The 22874-nt window shown below is 37.6% G+C and overlaps 1 protein-coding gene across 1 annotated transcript; it reads right to left on the reverse strand.

Moving 5' to 3' along the window:
- Window positions 1-20051: 20051 nt before the first annotated feature.
- LOC107324830 (rho GTPase-activating protein 32-like) lies at window positions 20052-22649 on the reverse strand. Its single transcript, XM_032440907.1, has 2 exons — window positions 22316-22649; window positions 20052-21625 (listed from the first exon to the last, which is right to left on the reverse strand). The coding sequence occupies exons 1-2, from the start codon at window positions 22570-22572 to the stop codon at window positions 21388-21390; spliced, it is 495 nt and encodes a 164-aa protein (XP_032296798.1). The 5' UTR covers window positions 22573-22649; the 3' UTR covers window positions 20052-21387.
- Window positions 22650-22874: the final 225 nt, after the last annotated feature.

Below are 22874 nucleotides of genomic sequence, written 5' to 3' on the forward strand. Positions count from 1 at the left end.
CCTTCTGTAAATTAAGAAAGCAAGCAAAACTTGATGCTACTTCAACTTCTATTTCACTGTTCCAAATATTAATGCACAAGATGACTAAGCAAGTGAAACATCTGAAAGCAAAGTGAGTAATTACAGGTCATTCCTCTTATTTTTATTGATTCTCATGATAGTCAATATTTTTATGAAGCTTCATCTGCTCAAAATTAACTTACTGTCTCTGTTTTCATTAAAACTGAAACAAGTAATAAAGTCTCTCTGGTTTTGATCATTAGAATATTTGTAGTAATCATGATGTTAAGGTGTGTAACAGCTAAAAAAACCAAACAATAATGTAAATGGAAATAACAAAATATCATTTTTCCTTTTAAAGTATATGATAAGTAAAGAGAAGTACACCACACACAAGAATAGAGAAAGAAAATGAGGAATATACAAATTATAGTTCTTTCATTTTATTTTTATAGTTGGCAGTGATATATTCTCATGAATACACAGGCAGTCTCTGTTTAAAGAAATAAGTGATACATACAATATACTCTTGCTAAGACTTCATCCTAATTCACTGGCATGAATTCAATGTCTTTTTAAACACTTGAGTTTTTTCACATCAGGATACATTTTCTCCCTGAGAATAAATACATCAGGTCTACCTATGCTTTTTCCTCTCTCCTGTGTTCACCTATTAGTTTCCTTTAATCTAAACTGCATTAGGCAGAAGAATTAAATGTAAGAAATTTCTTACTGCAGCATGTAGGATGAGCCATTATTAATAATGTATTTGCTGACTGATCAACAGCCAAATTTGGCAGCATCTGTATAAAGAATCTTGAAATCTCTATAAAGGTGATGAGATAGGGAAATGCCAGCAATTTTACAATGGCTGTATCTTGGAGAGCTCTCCCATGTGAGGAGGTGTTAGTCATGTAGAAAATGATCCCTGGAACTTGCATAATTCTGTATATCCCAAAGGAGAATATAAAATTATATTTGGTGGTAATTTTGCTTACACAATAGGGGTAAGAGTGAGCCACTGTTGTTCCAAACACATTATGAGCTCTGCTTGTTAATTCAGTTCTTGAAGAAATAGAAGCAGCACTACTCAGCTGCTAATAGCTAAGCATTTGTATGGTTATTTTTTTTATATTCACCCTTTCAAATTTAAATCTGCATTATGAATAAAAGTTCTAGTTGAAATGGTGTAACTCAATGGAAATTTATTTGAAAACATTAAGATTCTCAAAGATATTTCACTTCAAAAATCTATCCAAATTCATAACCAATATCTATATTGTTTTTCAGACCATTACAAACACCTTGATTTTCGTGCTTCCTTCCCTCCTTCCTCCCTCCCACCTTTTCCCCTTCCTCCCTTCTTTTTCCCTCCTTCCTTCCTCAACATCCCTTTATCTCCTCTACACAACACAGCCATGAAAACAAAAAAAATATTATGAAAAATTATACTGCACTTTCTCTTCTCCATTCCAGAAACATAAATACAACTGGACTACTAACTAGTTGCCTTGGAGATAGCAATTGGATTGCCAACACAGTGTGCCACATATTAAGTATACTGAAAGTATAGTAAAAGAATAAAAAATAAAAAAGCAGGACTAGAATAAAAGTTACCCACCTACTTTCTTCAGAGGATTAGGAAAGCAGGGTACATACATAAGATAAAATATATATATATATCAAATTGAAGTTTGTACAGTATGTATATATAATTATCAGAAAATTGAAATTTTGGATGTGAGTATCTACTTCACAGGTAGATTTGGCTGCTGGAAATACTTAATCTCGTATTTACTCACTCTAAAAGTATTTTTTTTAATATTAAATCCAAAAAGTGAGGAAAACCTCACCAGTCCTGAACAAAATTATTGTACATTAGTTACAACTTAACGACAGTGTTATTTTGACCTATAAATAGCAATTTAAATTTTTTTTAGAAAAAGAAGAAATTGTTGTTTCTTCACTCTCTAAAATTTAATTTAGGGGGAAAAAAGAAAAAAAGAAAAAAAGAAAAAAGAAGAAAAAAAAAAGCCAACCATGTGAAATGCTACTACAGCTGATATTCTCACTAAGATTGCATGGAAAAACACTATTTTAAGCTTCTTTACCAGTACTCCATGGCTAGGTGAAGGACCATTGCTCTTACAGGAGCAAACCACAAGGAGAAAAAGACCAGGTGCATACTTTCATTATGGATTTATCACTGGATTATCTTTTCATCTTTTACTTTTTTAATTGTTTGCTTGTTTGCTCATTTTGACTGTGGAATTCTAGCTATAAGCATGTCATAAACCCTAATGTAACTAATATATACTATTTATTTATTTATTTATTTATTTATTTTTAGGTGGGGCAAAGAGAGGGCAGGGTACAGCTATGTGTCTTATGCAAGACATAGGAATACACTTTTTCCAGCATTGTTGGTGAGAAGTCCTACTTTGTCTGTTTGAATCTCTACCAAAACAACGTAAATAAATAATTTATCAGTTTAAAGAAGTAAAATGCTAGGAGGTAGAGTTATTTTAATATAAGACTCTAGTAAAAATAAAACTTTATGGTTATGGTTACTCAAACACACGTATATACATATTTTATGATAAGGAAATGGTAACTCATATTAGTGGAATATCAATCTGGTGCTGCATCCTCATGTAGTCATTCTCACCTCCTACCTTCTGTCATCCTCTTTTAATCTCACATTCAAGGAAAAGATTATATAAAAGAAGTTTATTATAAAATAAGATAGAATGAGTCACCAAAGGATACTTAAAATCATCCTGCCCAAGACAGTGATGATGTATTCCTACTTAATTTGCCTGTTTATGAATTATATGTCTATGTTGCTAAAAGGACAGGCATAATACAGTTTCAGCTTTATGTAAGTGAGCCAATCTGCACTCACACGTGCAGATAACATTGGATGCTCATTACAGGTTTATAGGAGTTTTATAGGATTAAAGCTTAAAAAATAATGGTTTTACAATGACACTGCACTCTAGCAAAGCTGAAATTTTTCTTTGGAGATTACTTAAATATTTCAAGTTAGGAACACTAAACATTATTCTTAGATCAAGGTCTAAGACATTACTTTTCCTTCCCCCCCCCTTTCTCTTTTATAAGTGCAAACTGTGCAATAAAAATAAACGTGAAATACAACACTTGCTTCATACACAGTGTACAAAACTCCGTACAAGCTAGGTGTGGGAAAGGAATGTCAGCTAGGAACCAAATGATGTATAAGAGATCAGGCTTTCTGGGATAAAGGACATAACATGCCTGCCTAGAACCAAGGCAAATACTCTTCACTGGAAAGGGGAAATCATATGCAGTTGACATGCAATTAAAATTTTATAAGCACTAAAATATACTTGCAGTAAGTCAGAGGAACAGCTGATATGACTTTCAGTTACTCCGATAGTTCTCTAACACTTGATTCTTGCTAAATATGATTTTGTTAGGAAAAAAATCACCCTGGCACTATGCTAGTCTAGATTCCAACTTTAGAAAGATTAAATTGTAGCTGCTAATTAAACTGTAAATAATCTTGAGTTAGACATACTGTAGTATGTATACTTGTTATAGGTTTACCCTGTTATTCTTCATAGTCCTTGCTTTTTGATCTACTCTTGTATCAAGTCAAGTAAGAGAATATTGTAAAGGAAGTCACAAATAGCATATTTTTAGAACTTTCCTTCTCTGCGGTGAACAGCTCATATAGGTATTAATATTTAAGTACAGAGACAAACTCTTACCCACAGTGTTACTCTGCTTTGAAAAAGGGTCCGCATCTCAAATATGGATGTTACCAGATCCTGTACAGAAAACATTTAGCCATAGAAAACTGATAAAATGCATAGTCGTTTATATAGGCTGGCATTTATGAAAAATAATATGCATCTGCATGAATTATATTCATGCAAAATTTAAACTGTACTTCTATTATTATTCTAAGCTATTTTCTTTTTCTTCCTCTTAAAAATATCCTCTGTTCTCAGATCCCATGAAAGAAAACAGGCTTCAAGATATCAAAGAACAGCTCTGAATATGTTGGGGGAGCTGTTTTTTCCTTCAGATAACTTTCAGTTACAAGAATAAAGCTACTCCAGACTAATACACTTTGATCTGAATTTCAGGCTGAAAATAAAGCTGGAGCAGAAACACTTCGAAGTTTTCCCTTCTCTTTTGTTTTATTTTGGTCAAACATGGTAGCAGAATCCAAATGTGTGCATTCTACGAAAGAAAACAGCTGCTATAACCAGCAGAGAACTTGTGCCTCTTCATTTTGCCTAGCTCCCCTACAACTTAGGTGATCAAATACCATGATCAAGTGCCATCTGCTGTTTCAGGAAGACACAGACTGTACTCTATTGACTTTACACTCATAAAGGTTTCCTGGGTGCCTTAAGAGTTGTATTTTGATATAGTTACAGAAGTGTTTGGGATAACAATTTTGCACACAAAATCTTTAAGAAATACAAACTAGGTATCTCCCATTTCACCTCAGATCCCAAATTTTACCATACAAATAATAAAATTAGGCTTGAGGCAAAAGCAAACAAGTAAACAGAAACATTAACAGCATTGTACAAACAAAACTACTGTGGTGGATGGAATTCAAACTCTTAATCTTAAATAATAGGAAAATGTTCTACATTGTATTTCCAAGAATTTTATATAACCATTTTCTCAGTCTTATATTGCAATTTTTCCATTTTATATAATAAAATGAGCACTGTTTAGAAGAGATAGAAGAAGAAATCTCATGTACAAATGACTAAGTCTCATTCATTTCTGCTTTAATTGATGAATAGAAGAGTTGATGAATGTGCTTTGAAATAGAGGGAAACATAAAATGGTAAATTTTAATGATAGTTCTTAATAGCACTCCTAAAGACACCTGTATAGTATTATAGTATAATTTAATTCTCAGGAAATAAAGGCACTGCCAAAAAGAGTTTGCAAAATAAGTTTTCTATGTAAGGAATCTGTATGTGTTAAAAATAACCTTCTGGGGAAACTCAAATTTACTGTATGGAAAAAATATCCACAAGTTGGTACTACAATACTTCATTTTCACTGACATGCTTACACCAGTTTACTGTTTACTCAGAGAGAGTACATAAAAGATCAAAATTTACATTTAAATAAAGGTATAACATGTATTATGTGCTCAAGAAGAAAGAATACCAAAATCATTCGAGGCTATAAATTCTTTGAGAAGTAAATAACTTTGTTTAGAATTTAGAAGAAGGACTTTTTATAATTAAAAAATATTTAAGAAATTGAATATTCAGAAACTAAATCTTCCTTTTCATAATTTACAATTGTAATTAAGTAATTCCTTTTTTTGTTTTTCTCCTCTCGCTAAAATACAATCATGGACAGAGACCAATTACTCCGTCTGGCCTTTCAGATACAGCTAGTAGTAAGAAATACTAAAGACAGAGCTAGGTGAAGTTAATAAAAACCAAAATCAAGTTGTACTAACAAACAATTTGTATAGGAAGTTAAAAGATTTTAATATTGAGACACTTCAGTTATAATAAACAAACTGAACATTTTTGTATTAAAATATAAGAAATTGATAAGTAAATATAGTAGGTTTTGATTTTGGTCTGTTAGTTAAAAGGTACGTAGCATCTTAGATCTCACAATCACTGTTGTGAAGCCCAACTTGCTGCTTTCCAAGGAATCTTTCACTTCATATTTTCATTTATATTTTGATTACCTAATCCTGCAAGATCAGATGGGCTTGACTGACAGACCTGGTGCTTCAAGGATGCCAGTCTGGAAAGCATAATTAAGTAAAAGCCATAGTAAATGACAATACAGAGCTGCACCACTTATAAGAATAATAAAAGTAGAATGGTGAGATCATTTTGTGTTCCAGTCAGACTGATTCTTTTTGTTTCTCCCTTTTCTTTCCTTTTCTATTTTCATTTTCCTTTTCATTTCCACTTCCATTTCCATTTCATTTTCATTTACTATCTATTTCTATTTTTATTTCTCCTCATGCTTCAGTTACAACTGTCCTTTTGTTTTTCTTTCTTCTTTTTCTTTTCTGAGTGAGGGACCCTTTCCAAAGAGGCAGAACAAGAAGAAATCAATGTTAAATGGCATCAAGAATATTCAAAGATCCACATTATTTCCTTGAAAAAATACTTGAATCTGAACAAGTGCAAGTAATTATTTCTATCATATCTTTATTAGCATTATCTTAATTGTTTTATATCATAGAGAATTCTTTCCAGAAATACTTTTCCTTTCCTCGATCCAGAAAAAGAGTATTGACCCCAAAAGTTATCAGTGCTTGAGTAGATCCAAAACCAGTTTTGTTGCATGCTTTCAACTCATTTAATAAGTTATTTCAAACCTTCACAGAAAAATAAATCCTAAACATTACTACTATGAAGAGTTAATTATAAATAATCAAAGGTGGTGTATATTCTGAACACTTCTGTAGGAAATATTGCAACTGCATTAGATAGCTAACCATTTGAAAATGAAAATTTCCCATTTTAAGCAAGTGTACCAATAGTGAGACATGAGACGCACTGCTAATAGTGATTACCACATATTAATCAACTGGATCATGGAGGAGGCAAAGAGAGACTCTTTATGTAAAACTTATTAAAACATAGAAATATATGTGATTATAGTTAGTCTAAGAAAGTAATGTGTAAGAAAAGAAAAAAAAAAAAAAAAAAAAGGTATAGATAAATACTGAGGGGGAAAGGAAGATGGGAAGGAAATGAGAGAATAAAATTGACCTGAAGTCCTCACTAAGTATCCTGTAAATGCCTCTCCGGGAGACATACTTGCAAGATATGGAAATGTAATTTAAAATAGGGAACTAGGATGGTATAAGGTTCAAGTTCATCTCAATCATGAAATATGTGAGAACAAGAATTTGGAACTGTAATACATTATTAGACATACTCTAGTTAAAGAGTTAGAAAACTTAATCTGTTTACTTCATTTATACTCTCTGTTTTGAATACTGTAAGATGACAAGTATATCTAAGAACAGGAAATAAAAGGAAAAATAAAAAATAAAAAAAAGGAAAAAGGAAAAATAAAGAATATGATAATAATCACATCAGACCATTTACAAAGGAAGTGATTTGACTGAGCTAGTCCAACACATCTGCTAAAGCAGGTTCTCTATAGCAGGTTGCACAGTGAAGCCTCAAGGCAAGTATAAAATATCCCCAGAGGAGAAGACTCCACAACCACTCCACAACCACTCTGGGCAGCCTACACCACTATTCTGTCACCCTCATTTTTTTTTTTTTTTCTCATTTTCATATGGAACTTCTAGTGTCCCCCTCATTCTGTCACTGGGCACCACTGAAAAGAGCCTGGCCCCATCCACTTGACACAGTCGTTTCAGGTATTAATAAGTACTGGTATGATACTGTCTCAGTCTTCTCCAAAGCTAAACAGGTTTCTCATCCTTTCCTCATTTGGGAGATGCTTCACACACCTGATCATCTCTGTAGCTCTCCGCTGGATACTGTCCAGTCAAAATGGAGTGAGCATTGCCACTCTGGACTATGCTCCTCTGATCCTTAAGTATAAAGGCTACCCTTCTAAGTTAGCCTACCTGCTGACAAAGATTGCCTTGCCTCTTCCTGACAGGTGGATTCCATCCCTCCCTAACAGGTTGTAATCTCATCATAAAATGCTCTGGAATTGACCATGTAACCAGGAGTTGATATTCATTATACATCTACTTCTGCATTATACAGCTACTTTGGAGCCAGGAGTTGGACTTGATGACCCTTATGGGTCCCTTCCAACAAAGGATACTCTATGATACTGGCTTCTCTCTTTCCTCCAGCTGGCAAAAATGAGGGGAAGATAACTTGGGAACTGGTGTTCCTCACTTGCTTTCCCCGAGTTTTATAGCCTTCCTTGATACTCTTGTTCTGGCTTCACGTGTCATTCACTCCTACATGAAAGAGCAACAGCAAATATTAGCAGTCTGTGCTCTAGACAGGCTGTGGCACCCTCTTTCTGCGCATTCTTAATCTTGGCTCCCAGGAGACAGCAAAGCTCTCAAGACTCTCTGTCAGGCCTCCGAGCCTTTTAACACAGAGTCTTCCACTACAAGCATGCAGCGTTTCTTTTCACAGTACTCACTGCGGGCTGCTGGTACAGTTTCATCTTTCAGATCTTGGGTATGGGTGTCTATAATTCTTAAGAGCTCCATTTCTCTTTTTGTAGTGAAGCTGGAGGGTGGGGACTGAAGTGGAGCCCTGCTTTTGTGCGTCACCAGGGACCAGGGTGCCTCCTTCTCAGTGTTGTCTGCTGCTGGAATATGATTACTGAACAACCTATCTATCTCTCTCAGCACCTCTAATACTATGAAGCCTTTTAACTGCTTCTTGCAGCTCAGCCACTTGTTGGAAAAGATCATCTGCCTGTGCTCACCCTGCGTAGATACTTACCTTATCACTAGGAGAAGGTTCAGAGCTATCAGTGCAGTCAACTGCCTGAAGTCTCTTTTCTTATTCTGTCTGGGGGTATGCATCAATTATCCCTGGAGATTTCCCTACAGGAGAACTGGTTTTGGCCCTCAGGTGAGTGCCCAGCACCATACTGGAGCAGATCAAAAGTTCTTAGCCTAGTTGTCATCCTTTAAGCAAAGTATGGCACCCTGCCTACACAGACTACTGTGACAGTGTGTTGCAACCAGCAGAGACAAAGTGGGCTGTCTGCCACCCTCCATGTATACCCTCCTGTGCAAATTCCTGCTCCAACTGCCATGCCATGCCCTCACTGCTGTGCCATGCCCTTACTGACTGTAACCAGTACTCTGACTTTAAAAAATCACAGTATCTATTCTGATTTTTATTTTTATTTTATAAATTCCCATCTACACCTGACATGATTGGTTGTAATTAGGTCTTCACTAAGGTGATAGATATGAAGATAGTTTGTTGAGGTGGGTGGTTTTTTTTTTTGTCTTTTCCTGCAACCAAAAGTGTGTGGATACAGCACTCAAATACTGTAGTGTTATGTACATTTAATAATAGAACGAAGCAGAACAAAACCACACTTGTACACTGTAAGCTAATATTTCTTTGCGTATTCTTAGATTTTCCTGTACACAAATGGTAATGCAGATGCCATTCATTTATCCCCGTGCTCTCTTGATTTGATTAGCTTCTTTAGTAAGACTCCATACAGGTTTTCCCTATTTTAACAATTTGCATTAAAAACTATAGAAATAAAAGCTTTTTTTTTTTTTTTCTCTCTCTCTGTTTTCACAGAGAGGTGCTCCTATAAGCTCTGCAGCTCCATTCCATGACAAATGAAGGAAAGAGGAAAACATAAAGATTAGGCAGAAAGCTGTAAGTTGGATATATTAGAAATTATGTGAACAAAAATCATTAGAGTGGTCATTTTTGGAATGCTCAGGCAGAGGAAATGATATATTTTTTCTCTGTGTTCAAGCTAAGGTACCTTTATTCTGCAACAGAAGAGGAGAAAAATAACTGTTGTATGAATTAATATCACTCAGAAAGTTTGTTAGCTGAGGAGAGGATTTGGCAGTGCAAATTATAGTAAACAACAGAATGCAAGAATATTTACAGACTTTTTATATTTGGCTAGGTAGCACAGCTTCTTCTGGAAGCTCCTTTTCAGAGTATAACTGAAGTTATATAGAAAGCCCATACCTCATGTATGAAATAGGAAAGCCTGAAGATGCCTGAGGAAACTGCTATTCACAAGCTGACAAAACCTTTTCTCCAGTTTTAAAGAACCATGATGAAACACGTTCACTAGAGCACTCAAGTAAACAAGTAACAGCAAGAAAGGAAATCTAGCAAGGAATCTGTCTCTTCACTTTTTCATTCTTTGCTCACAAGTATTTTGTTTAACTTGCAAAGTTAAGATATAATGAGTATTTTAAGATGATACTCTGTGTGATTCTGTGATATGTATGCGTTTTGCAACATTGCTTTAGAAGGCATTCTGAAGGGGAGTAGGAAAATTATACTAAATCAGAAAAAAAGCAGAAAAAGAGGAATTGATAAATGCAAACTCTGGCAAAGAATAACATGTTGAAAAGGACAACATAGAGAATGCAGGGATAAATTTGTATCTGTGCAATTTCTATTAGTTTTTCCTAGCCTTTGATAATAAATGTAGTAGGAAAAATAAATAAATAACTAAATAAATAAATAAATAAATAAATAGATGTGAATACTACAAAGGCAGTTTGTCCTTTATGTAATAAATCCTGCAGTTAAAGAATCATCTGAAAAGGCAGCTCAGACCGCCTACAGTACACAAGTTCAATGTTTAATTGCCTGAAACTGAGTTTTTTTTTTGCAAGCACATTTTATCAAGCAGTAATTGGTTAAAAAAACCCCCTCAGTTTTCTCAGATCTGAACTTCTCAGTTGAGTGTTTTGATTTCAAGTGTGTTCTCATTGGGAAAGTACTCTGACAATTTGTTTCAGTAGCCCTTTTATTATCTTTATGTTGTATTTCAACTTTATATTTAATTATTAGTTTGAAACAATTATCAACAGATAACATTTGGGTAATTTCTAACAGCATTTATAGATGTGTTTGACTTTTGAGAAATGTTAAAATTCTGGCTTTCATCCAAACTGTAACAAAATTTATTTTGAAATGAAAAGATTAGGGAGAGTAATAAATAAAAAATATGCCCCCCCACCCCACCCCCCAAACCTTTCTATGTCTTATTCTGAAGCTTCCAAAGGTGTTTATAGAGCCTCAGAGCAGGAGACTGTGACTAAGACTAGAGCATATTAAAGTACAGAAAAAGAAAATAGTTATCTTATGTGCTTCGAGATGAACTAAATTCTAACTTTTCCAGACCCTTCCCAACAAGGGCAAAAATAGTTACTTAAGCCTAAGTCAATAGTCCTATTTGAACAGAATGATTAATTTTACATATTAAACATGCAAATGCTCTTTTGGAAGACAAAGTAGTAGGAAAGTGTGATATTGTATGGAGAAAATAAGTAGGTTCAAGAATGTGTTGAAGTTTTTATGTATTTGTTTGTTTGCTTGTTTGTTTCAATATACTTTGAAAGGTAGGCAGTTAAATGTTCTGTTCTAGCAAAAATACTAATTGATTTACTTATTGTGTTTTATGGGTATCTGTAGTCATTTGGGCTCTAAATCTCTTTATTATCATAACTTAAATAGCTCAGTCACAATGCCTTCAGAGCATAGAAAAAATCATTATCTTTCTTTTCCAGAAGGTTTAATTAACTGAAGTGATTTGTCAAAAACACCTGTGAATTTGCTCTCAGAAATGAGTTTATACTTATAGGAGTACATGATTTTCAGCACATTCAGATTAAGTTTGTTGTTCCCCTCTTTACAAGTTTTCATTTGGATTATTAGGTTTTCTATTCCCTGAAAACCACTAATTCTGACTAGCCATTTTAAAATCTGTTTGTATGCTCACTCAAGATCTAACCTTGTATTCCTTCCTTCCTTGCTGTAGGCAAGTTCACCTACTTAGGTAAATGAACACAAAAGAATAATTGCAATTGATGAGAACATACTGGGCCCAGTAGGTGTATTAAGCTAATTTCAGCTCTGTAGCTACTCTCTGAACCCCATATTGGTTATTAACATCAACCAAAAAATAATTAAAGTGATGAAAAATCTGGCTTTTTTGCAATCTCTAGTGAGAAATTGTCACCACTATTTCCACCTCACATTCAGATTTTTACAGAAATGTGTTAGTAGACTTATGTGTGCAACACTTTTCAGTCAATATTTTTAGTGCAGTTGTATTGTCCTTAAATAATTACTATTCCTTTAAGCTGCAGCACTCGCAACCATCAAATTGTATTTATTTATTGAATTTCTGATTGACTGATGTGTAAATTGCTTTAATTGACTCATCTACATACCTCTGAGGCACTTTCCTGTGATAACTTCATCAAAGTTCTGAAAATGTTACTGGTATATTTTCTATTCAAAATATTTATTTTTACATTTTTAATGTATATATCAGGGTTCCCCATCTTGAATGAAAAATATTCAAGAAAGAAAGGATGAATTAGGAAGAGGCACTAAGGGTAAGTCATGAAAGTTAATTAATTAATTAAGGAAGAAATTAATACATAGCAATGGATTTATTTTTTATGCAGTGGCTAACTATGAAGGAATAACCATGCAATATGTATTATATATAATACACCTACATTAATATAAAGATGTATGTATGAATATGTACAATACAAACTAGAATAAATCTGAGTTAAGGAATCATTTATAACTTTTATTTCCTTTCAGTAGTTTTTAATCCAAAACAGAATAGCAGATAGAGAATCCCCTGCTCACTACATATGGAAGTGTTACACTTCTTTATTATTCTTCTTTCCCTAATCTACTTTGTACCATTGTGTGCAATAAAATGAGCTGCTGATTTTTGTCTAAAAGAAAAGAACACAATAAAAAATAAAAAATTAAAATAAAATAAAATAATAAAAAGAAGCTCAGTAGATCCTTACTTCTGCTAACTCTTAGAAGTGAGTTTTTCTTTACTGTGGAAATGGAAATGTTTTGGCATCTCTTACAGGTCAGTGCAATAAATTACTGTAGAGGGAATGTTACTGTTCTTCATATCATATTAAAGGTATAATCTGTCACATTTCAATAAAATTCTCTAAAAGAACTAGGTGTAATACATGCAAATCTTTAACAGCAGCAGTTCTTTTCATGCTTCTCAACAAGTTTAAGAATGACAAAAGGAATAGCTCTTAAAAAAAAACATAACAAAGAATGTCATTGGATGGTAGTATTTAATTTAATAAAAGTATTTGAAATATGATTTAATTTAATGAAAATTTTACAGACTGAAATTGTAATAAAAGTTGCATGAATACTTGAAAGGAATTACATTGATTTAGAAAGCCTGTTTTACATAGTATTTCTACTGCATGAATAACTTTAAACATCTGCTTTACCTCACTGAAACCTTATGAACTGAAGTGTAATTTTAAGTATGTGTTTAAGAGCTATACTAAATATACATATAAGTATATCTAAATTTATAAGTATTTTCTGAACTTAGGACTGCAATGTGGTGATTTTAGTTATGTTGATTTATAGAAATTCCAGTAAGAGATTGGTCATTATCATTTTAATATCTTGCTAATAACATAAAACAGTGGTCATATCTCAAAAAACATTGTTTTTGCCTGAGCAGCTGGTAAAGTGTTTAGCAACTCCAACTGCTCATCTCACAGTCACATGGCTAGAAATAATGTGTGAAATCAAGAAAATGGATATTTTGAGTGAAATCCAAGTGGAAACTTCAACAGTAAATAATCAAAACTATGCTACATAATAGGGATAAATAGGGTAGAAAATCCATCACTTTGAAGTTCTAAAGTTTGTAGCTTTTATTACATATTTTCAAAGCATTTGACCATATTTTTCTTTTTTATTTCCTATAAAAGTTCTCATCTTTTGAAATTATAGCAGCACTATGAAGCCCTCCTGGTTCTAAATTACAAGAACATAAATAGGACATAAATTCTTTTATAATTCCCACTTCACTTGGAAATGAATATTGTGTTTTTAAAAATACCCATACTTGCTGAAATATTAATATATTTTTCCTCATTAAATGGATGAGAATGAAAGCAGATTACTGTAAAAATGATTATAAGGAAGTATATTAATTATTTAATGAAAATATACTTACAAAGATACTCTTTTTATCTATTTGTTAGATATCTGTATCCCAAAATTTCCCATGAATGGAAAACTAACATCCTGGAGTTTTTTGAGAACTATCCAATATGTTAACTAGAAGATTTTGTTCTGATGTAGAATTTGAAATAATTCACTATTAGAGAAAATAAAACAAAACAAAAATCTAAAACCAAAACCAACCAAACAAATCCATAGAAAATATAGCAGGTTATTATATTTTCAAATGCTCACACAAATAAGTTTTCTTTTGATTTACATTTATGAGACTCTTCCATAACAGCAAACTGCTAATTAAGATACTATATCTGTCACTTTGTAATCTGTTACTAAACCATTACACTTTTGTCTTCCTGTAAACTAGCTTAATCAATCCCAATAGGAGTGCATTAATCCTAGTACTTCTATGCAGAAAACATTATGTTTCCTTAGTCCTAGTTTCAATGCACTTTCTTAAGTAACAGGAAGTGGGTGGAGACAGGCATTGTTCAAACATAACAGTTGTGTGCTTGATCAGTTTAGATACATCAAAATATAGTGAGAAAAAAATAAAAAGGATGTACTGTATTTAGTAAAGCAAGTAGTTTCTCTATAAACAGGATAAGCAAACCTGTATGAATTGATCCTAAACAGGTGTGAGATCTTGAAAAATGCCTTTCGTCATGGGAGATATGTTGATTTATATTAATTAAACTAATTAAATTAAACTAAATAAACTAAATTAAAAGACCATCTTAAGTGTCCTGAAGGTTGCATAGTTCTCGCTGTTTATGTGTTAGCTAATGTATATTTACACACTTGAAATACAGTTTCCTAAAACCTGACCTATCCATACTGAGTCATCTCATTTACTTTGTTTTAGACCTTTGCAAAGGAAACATATTTTACTGTTATTTCTTAAGCAAACAATGGAAAAAGACTTAACTCTTTAGTAGGTTACTCTTATGACGTTTATATGTTGTTTTGAAATCTTTCATCATTTCTGATATATTCAAAACTGTTATATTCTGAATGTTTTCACTAATGTTCTGGATTTGGTAAAGGCAATACCACTATAGAGTGGATGAGGCTAGACTCACAAATTATCAAAATGAAGCCTTTTATAGAATATCAATATTTTGGACATCTTGCTTCATTTTAGGACTCCGTATTCTATAAAGTTTCATTTACAGTTAGGTGTATTTTATAGCGCATTCAAAAGTGCATTGTATTCTGGTAGTTTACTAGTTGTGGCGTGTGGAAATCAGACTCTGTAACTACAAAGTAGTAATAAAGCAGGTATGTTTAATCAGTGGTGAGCATATGCCCTGGTGCAAGCTGGATCACTCCACCTAACTTGCACACTGCAGGGCAAAATCTTGGTACAAATGTAAGCAGAACTAATACATAATCATTGATTTTCCCAGAATTAACATACATATTCACTATACTTTCGAGAATCCATTAGCATACGGACTTTCTCCCTTGTGCATATGTCATGAGCTGTGGTCACTCCTGGTAGTCCTGGGATGAAGGCTCATTGTCTTCCTCACTGTAAACTTTCAACCCTGTGGGAGGGGTAGCCCCCAAAACAGTTCTAACTTGCTCTGTGAACATCTTATCACCTCCTCTCCAGGTGTCCTCGAGCTGTTCTCAAACCCTTGTCTTTACCTCTCCTGTCCCCCACATTGTTCTAATCCTAGCTTGTTACTATCCCATTCTTCTAGTGGCCTCTACATATTTGCTTCTGTAAACTATCTCTAACTCCCTTCTACCCTCAGTTTCTGTGGACTTTTTATTACCCTCCAATTTCCTAGCTTCTGTGAATCCTTTCTTACTCTTCAGTTGTACTCCATGTATACTTAAGTTTATTTTTGACTTGCTGGAAAAATGGGATGATTTGCTTTTTTGTTCTCAGCCGTCCTCAAATATTCTGACAATTGTCTTACTGGATGCCCAACAGCAAAAAGGGAGGTATCTATCTCAAACACTGTATGATGAACTGAATGTAAATCCCAGGATTCGTGATACCATTTACTTCTAACATATGTCCTCCAGAAAAGTTTAAACCAGTAGTATTGTCATTAAATTCAAATGAAGAGATAAATGCCAGAGGCTTTCATTGTCATTGCCTCAGAAAAACAGAAGAGCTCTTTCTACTGTGAATATTAATTGACCCACTCTTAAAATTAATTCATTTGCATTTCTCTTTTTTTTTTTTTTTTTCACAGCACAGAATACTGTGACTCTTTTGGCTATCTTGTGATCATAAAATTCTACTAGAGTGAGGCTGAGAGTAAAGTTTGGGGTCAAATTAGCATTGCAAATTCAAAAAAGATAAAAGATTATTGTTTTTGCAAAGGATATTGTTAGGCAACTTGACAACTGCCCTCAGGTGTTTCTTTTATGTAAACTATAATATCTACACTGGGATTAAAATAATAATTAAAAAAAAAAAAAAGTGAAGGAAGTGTAGTTGTATCCTGGTTTCAGCTAAGGCAGTGTTAATAGCATATCAATATTTTAGAATCATAGAATGGTTTGGGTTGGAAGTAACATTTAAGATCACCTAGTTCCAACTCCCCTGCAATAGGAAGGGACACCTCCCTCTTGACCAGGTTGCTCAAAGCTCCATCCAGCCTGGTCATGAATGCTTCCAGGGAGAGAACATCCACAACCTCACTGGGTAGCCTGTGCCAGAATTTCTTCCTAATATCTAGTATAAATCTATCCTCTTCCAGCTTAAAATTGTATTTCCCTTCGCCCTGTTGTTTGTCCCTCCCCAGCTTTCCTGTAGGACCATTTCAGATACTGGAATGCCACTGTAAAGGTCCCCCTGGAGCCTTCTTTTCCGTAGCCTGAAAAACCCCAGATGTGTGTGTGTGTTGCTGCTGGAGCATCAGTCAGCAGGTGACTGTATTGGTCACTCAATGTCAGTCACTGGACAGTGAGTAGTTGTGTTGTGGAAATGCATTGTTATGCTGCTGCTAGGCTTAACATCAATAAGCAAGAAGAAAACCTTGAGACCATTCACTTTTTCAATTAAATGTAAGGCAAGGGGCTTTATTTACTTCAATTAACATATTTTTAAATCAACTTTTTATTGTCTTCTGTTGACCATTTAAAAAAAATAGATTTTCTTATGTGTGATTATGTTTACAAGAGATCCTTTTTACAAATTAACCATTCACAGGAGACCAGTGTACTAAAAGAGAAAATAGGGGTCAGCATCAACTGATATCATAAGCAACTAATAACTGTATGGAAGACATTATGCATTCATTATATTAGAAAATCTCTTCTATTAGACTGTCTTTAAATATCATCAATGGTTTTGAATATCTCTCTAAGGTGGACTTCTTTTATTGAAACTCATGATCAATCAACCATACTGAGGATTTTGTTCAAGCTAACTGAATCTTAGAGCTGCTGAATATTTCAGACTTAAGAAAATTAGGTGTTTAAATGATAAAAGAAAAAACACTCATGAGGTACACTTATCCTCTAAAATTGAAAACAGTGCATTACACTTGCTCTACTTGGAAGTTTACAGGCTGATGGGATGAAACTTTTCTTTGTAAAGATACTTACTGAATCTTTTAACAAACCTAAAACACTGTGAAAATATTTTGTAATTTTTGACACATTCCATCTCCTCTGGGTTGTTTTCTGTAGCTGAACTGGGATACTATAGGAAGAAGTTACCTTATCCTCCAAAGGAACTGCCATAATATTTTATGATTAATTGAAGAATCCATCTTAATCATTTAATTAACTTGTTATGCTCACAAACAATACTGAAGTCATTTTCTCATCTAATGCATCCTGATCTATTTCAACCCAGTTAAGATTTCTTTTTATCCCTCTGATTCTTCATCTCACTCTTAGTAAAAATAAGGAACTGCCTTCTAATTCTAATTATGACTGGATTTTAATCCTCTGTTCTTTAGTCATTTTTTAAAAACTTATTTATTTTTTTAATTTTAACTCTGTCACTGGTGTTTGTAGCATGTCTAAGATGTATGACACGCATCTCAGACAGCAGCAGTTCCATGCATTCATCTGATTTGGCAAACAAAATTCCCAGCCAATGCAGCACAAGTTTGAAGAGGAGGCTCACATACACTCACGCATCCACATCCCTTAGTGCAGCCCTGTGCACACACACACAGACACATGTCTAACCCCTTCCTTTAACTCCTAAAGTGTACGCACACACCGGTACCACAATGTCCTTGCGCAACTCGCAACTCCAACACTCTGCACACCCCTGTGCACACACATATATGTGCATGCTCGTCCTTGCACACATACTCACTGACCTGCACACACCTGAGCAAACCCACTGGTTTGGACAAAGGACATCTGAAAATCAAGACAGTAGTTTCAGTCTCCGAGTTTACGCTTAGAGAAGTCTAATCTGGGACAACACAAGTCAGTGAATATTGGGCCAAATCCTTCTGTACTTAATTTTCTTCATCATCATTGTGAAGACGAATAAAACAATAGCATGTTTTCTTATTGTTTTTAACGTTCTTTTATATATACTGTACAATAACATTTACATATAAATATATTCAATATAAATTTCTTTTTCTCATGAAACATCTAGACATTTTATGGTTTGAGTAAGAACGGTGTCTGCTTTGTGTTTCTTTCCCATTTACAAAACACATTGCTTTTAGGTTTATGTCAAATTGTTGTGGATGAAATCACATTTATCTGCTTGGTTCATGTAATCTAACTTGGATACATATGACCTAGGAACATGGTCATCCAAGAATGTCTCAGGAATCAATGGGTGTAAGATTTAGCGTGATTGGGCCCTAGAACAGCCTCCCCAGAATTAGCAGTCACAGCACTGGGCTTGCCAAATTTCAGGAAGTATTTTGGACAGTGCTCTCAGACATAGAGTCTGATTTTGGGGTAGTCCTGTGTGGATCTGTTACACGGTGCTGTGCGTCCTGTTCGTGCCCGGGTATTCGCGGCTGGACCAGATGCCAACACAACAAGGGAGTGCGTGGCAAAAGGCATTTTATTAAAACAAACAGACAGGAAGGCTGTATCTCTTAGCAAGGGAGAACCCGACGTGAGCATTCCGCAGCCCTGAGCCGGACCCAGCGGTGCGATACGGCTCCCCCCCAGGCCCAGGCATCGCACGGCTCCCCCCGGTGCCTCCCCAGGCCTCATCCTCCACTGCCCCCATGGCTGCTGGCCCACAGCGCAGCGCAGCGCCCGGCCCGGCCTCCCCCGCCCTTGCCCAATCGGTGAATGTGGATGGGCCCCGTCGAGTAGGGCCAGCCCCTTTTCCCGGATCGGCAGACAAGGCGAGCTCGCTGATCGCCTGTGTGGGCGGGTCCAAACTAACTGGTAACATTACAAAACCACGCCCCTGCTCTGGCTCCGGGGCCGCTTGTCCGAGTAACAAGGCGGGTCGGTGATACACCCCCCCCGCGCTTCCCCCCAGGCACCCCGCGCTTCCCCCCAGGTTCTTTTCAATGTCCCCGCCTCCCCCACCGGCGTCTTGTAGGGAAGGATATAGGGTATGGGCTGGATAAGGGGGTGGAGGGTGGTTAACAGTCCGGGACAGAAGTGGCGGTGAAGGCTGGTCCTGCACGAGGGGTCGAGCAACTTCTGTGGACGTGCCGCTTCTCGAAGTAGAGGGCGGAGCCGATGGAGTCGACGCCGTCCCCTCCACAGTTGAGCCTGCAGAGAGAACAGAGCCGCCCCCCCCGGGCCCCGATCCCAAGGAACTGCCCCCCCCGGGCCCCGACCCCAAGGAACTGCCCTCCCCCGGATCAATCCCCAAAAGATCCCTAGGCCGCTAGTTAGCCAGTTTTTCATCGCGGGCAGCCCCCAGCGCCCCCAACACCAACCCCCAAGCCCCAAATCCCGAGGCTCCCCGGGTAGCGAGGACCCGGTGGGACAGCGCCGAGGTAATGCCCTCCCAGCTATCCCGCTCATAAATATCGGAGGGTGTCGCCAGCAACCCCTCCCTCTCCAATAAAACAAGAAGGGAAGTAAGCTCCTTCTTAGAAGGGGCATGTTTAGGGAAGAGAGAAGGACAGAAGGAAAAGAGTACCTTTATCACAGCTTTCATTGCACCACCGACTCAGTCGGCACCCGGCGATATAGTCCCAACGGAGGGGAATGGCCACTTCCCCCCCCGACCCGGGCTTCTGCCACTCCGGGACGAAAAGGGAAAGGGGGTGTCGCACCGCAGCAGGAACAAGCTGGCGGGGCAGCCGCACCCGGGACGTCGAGGGTCACCACTTGTTACACGGTGCCGTGCGTCCTGTTCGTGCCCGGGTATCCGCGGCTGGACCAAATGCCAACACAACAAGGGAGTGCGTGGCAAAAGGCATTTTATTAAAACAAACAGACCCTTATATAACTTTTGGTATAGAACATGCTAGAAAGTGGGCGGGGCTAATCCCACCCATCATGAATATTAACTAAGGAGGAGGGACCTGTCCCGTCACATCCCGTGACCCCGCCTACCGCCTAATACACTACATGGATCCAGGAGTTGTACTTGATGATCTTTTTTGGTTCCTTCCAAACTGGGATATTCTATGGTTTTATGATGCTAGAAGTATGTATAGTCAACAGTGCAAACCATCTCACATACTCCAATAACAGAGCGTAAGATGATTCTGTCTGTAATAAGCGGGATGAACTTAGGATATATATTCTAAAGTAGGAGCAGTGTTTGGTCATAAGTTATTTCACTTAGAAAATCTGGTAAGACCATACATGCCCTTCCAAAATGTGGGAACTTGTAGTGTTACTTTTGTCGTGTTATTTGCACTGGAAAACAATTGGTGACACCCACATTCTGAACAGCGTGCTTACAAATACAAATAAGCCCAACAATTTTTCTTGAAAGAAACACTCTGCTCTTTCAACCTTCAAGCAGCAACACTGAAGACTGTCAGCAGGATGACGATAATTCTGCTGCTGTTCTTTGTAACTGAACACTGGAAAATTTCTGTTCTAAGTGTTTCTTCTTCCAACACCCCATCCCATTGATTGACCATGAGCATGCCTTTAGTCACTCGGAAAAAGGAGGATGTGAGAGGTCCATGGGAAAGACGGGACTCATCCTCTGTTGTTGAGGAGAGAGTGGCTCGGAGCTCATGCTGCTGTCGGGAGCCTGGGACTGGAGGCCTGACTCCAAGTCCCCCTCCAAGAGGCTCGGCTTCTCCTCAGTGACAGTGACTTCGTCCTGCTTGTAGGTGCCGCTGTCGGGGCACTCGGGTTGTGTTTGGGCTGGCCTGCACTGCAAAGGTACCTGGCCACAGTCCAAGTTGGTGACTGTGGTTTCTGGCAGGCTCAGATCAGCCCCTTCAGCAGAGCTGGGAGAAATGAGTGCCTGAACAATGACCTCCTTCTCTCTGTCGCTGCTGTCACACGGGAGGCTGTCATTTGAATTGCAGCGACTTGTGCTTCCCATGAGCTCTCCGTTGAGTGAGAGCTCTCCGCTCTCACTCTCTGAGCCATCAGCACTTGGCCTGGCTCTTGTGGGTTCACAAGGGCTGGATTCACCTAGGAAGGAGGGGAGACACAGGGGTTAGCGTCCAACTTTCTCTGCCCATGGACAAAAAGGCTTGGTGCTGCCTGTCAAGTAGGCTTCAAACAGCTTGAGAGCCTCCTTTGAAAAAACAGGGGTCAGCTGAAGATGTCAGGCACGGGCTTGAATGCCAGAAAAAGGTACAAGCCCACCAAAAGCATGAATTCTACCTGTGTTGCTGACAAGCAGTGTTTTGAAAGCTGGATTTGCACCCTTACCTGCCAGCACCACGAGTTCTGCTTCGGAAGGCTCCCTGGAGCCTTTGGCCACAGGGGATGGTCTGCGCAGGCAGAGGCAGGAACAACAACTGCCAGATGGTGATTCCTTCCTCTTTCTGGGAGAACTTGGTCTGGAGAGAAAACAGAGCATGCTGTCAGTCGTGGTGCAGTGTGAAGGAAGAGTTGCACTGAGCCCTTGCCAATAGTTGCCCGTTCCTGGCACTGCCTGGTTTCTGCTGAAACACGGCTTAGAAACACACTCTGTTTCAAACAGCAGAGGACGCTTCCATTCCTACAGCTCAGCCCTGAAGTCCTGCTGGCTACATTCCTCTCAACGATGCAAGATGCAGAGCATGTGAGCAAAGGCTCCGTAGCCGGACAGGACAGGAGCTGGCAGGCGTAACTGCTTTCTGAGCAACTGTGCGTCCTTAAGGGAGGCTCGAAAGAATCTCTGAGTCATATGCTAACACCTCCTTGGACTCTGCACATTGCCATCTTTAATTTCTAGTGCCAGCAAGTCTGACCAACAGCTTTGCTTAGAGGAGAACCAGAACTGGTTTCAGGCATGTGGCCCTGAAATCTGGAAAACCCCAACGTTTCCAGGTACAGCCAGCACAGGCCAGGATAGACGTCAGCGTGGCTTTCTGCATCTCGTGACTGCCTGCCCAACCAGGAAGGAAAGGAACCCTTGTGTGGCTCCGTTGACCCCCTCGGGCAACTGTATGTTAGTTGAATCCTTGGAGATATAATGGACAAAAAGTAAAGCAATAAAGCCCACCTGACCAATAATGATAGAAGCTGGAAAGGGAAGTCCTCTTTACCTTTCAGATGGAAAATCAATAATTGTGTGGAATCTCCCTGGAAATTCTGTGGGGTCTTCCTCCACTTCAATTTCACTGCTTCGTGTCACAGCAGGAGAGCAGCTCTGGCCTCTTTGCAGAGCCTGTGCCTCCTGCAGGGTGAGCAGCTTTCTGGCAGGAGGAGACTCGCACACAGACTTGGGCCCAGGTAGACAACTGTGCCCTGCAAGGGAAAACCACAGGTAAGAGGGAGGATCAGAAAGTGGCAGCACAGCCATCCCCGTTCTGCATTTTCCTCAGATTTGCTTATCCGAGCCACTGGAAGAAGAGGAGCTCAAAGTAACCGGTTGCTCAGAGGTATGCTTGTGGCAAAGGACACAGTCATAATTTAGAGCTGCTCACTGTATCGAAACAGACATTAAAAAAAAAAACAATAAAAAAACCTAGAAAACAGGTCTGGGAACTCAGAAAGCTTTGCTGCCACACTTCAATCATGCTTCACCCCCATTCAAAACATCATAAAGGCAGGGATGGTTTTCTCCATGTAAAGTCTGGCCTCAGACATTCTCAGGATTCAGCA

This window comes from Coturnix japonica, chromosome 1, assembly GCF_001577835.2.
Source record: "Coturnix japonica isolate 7356 chromosome 1, Coturnix japonica 2.1, whole genome shotgun sequence".
Taxonomy (NCBI): Eukaryota; Metazoa; Chordata; class Aves; order Galliformes; family Phasianidae; genus Coturnix; species Coturnix japonica.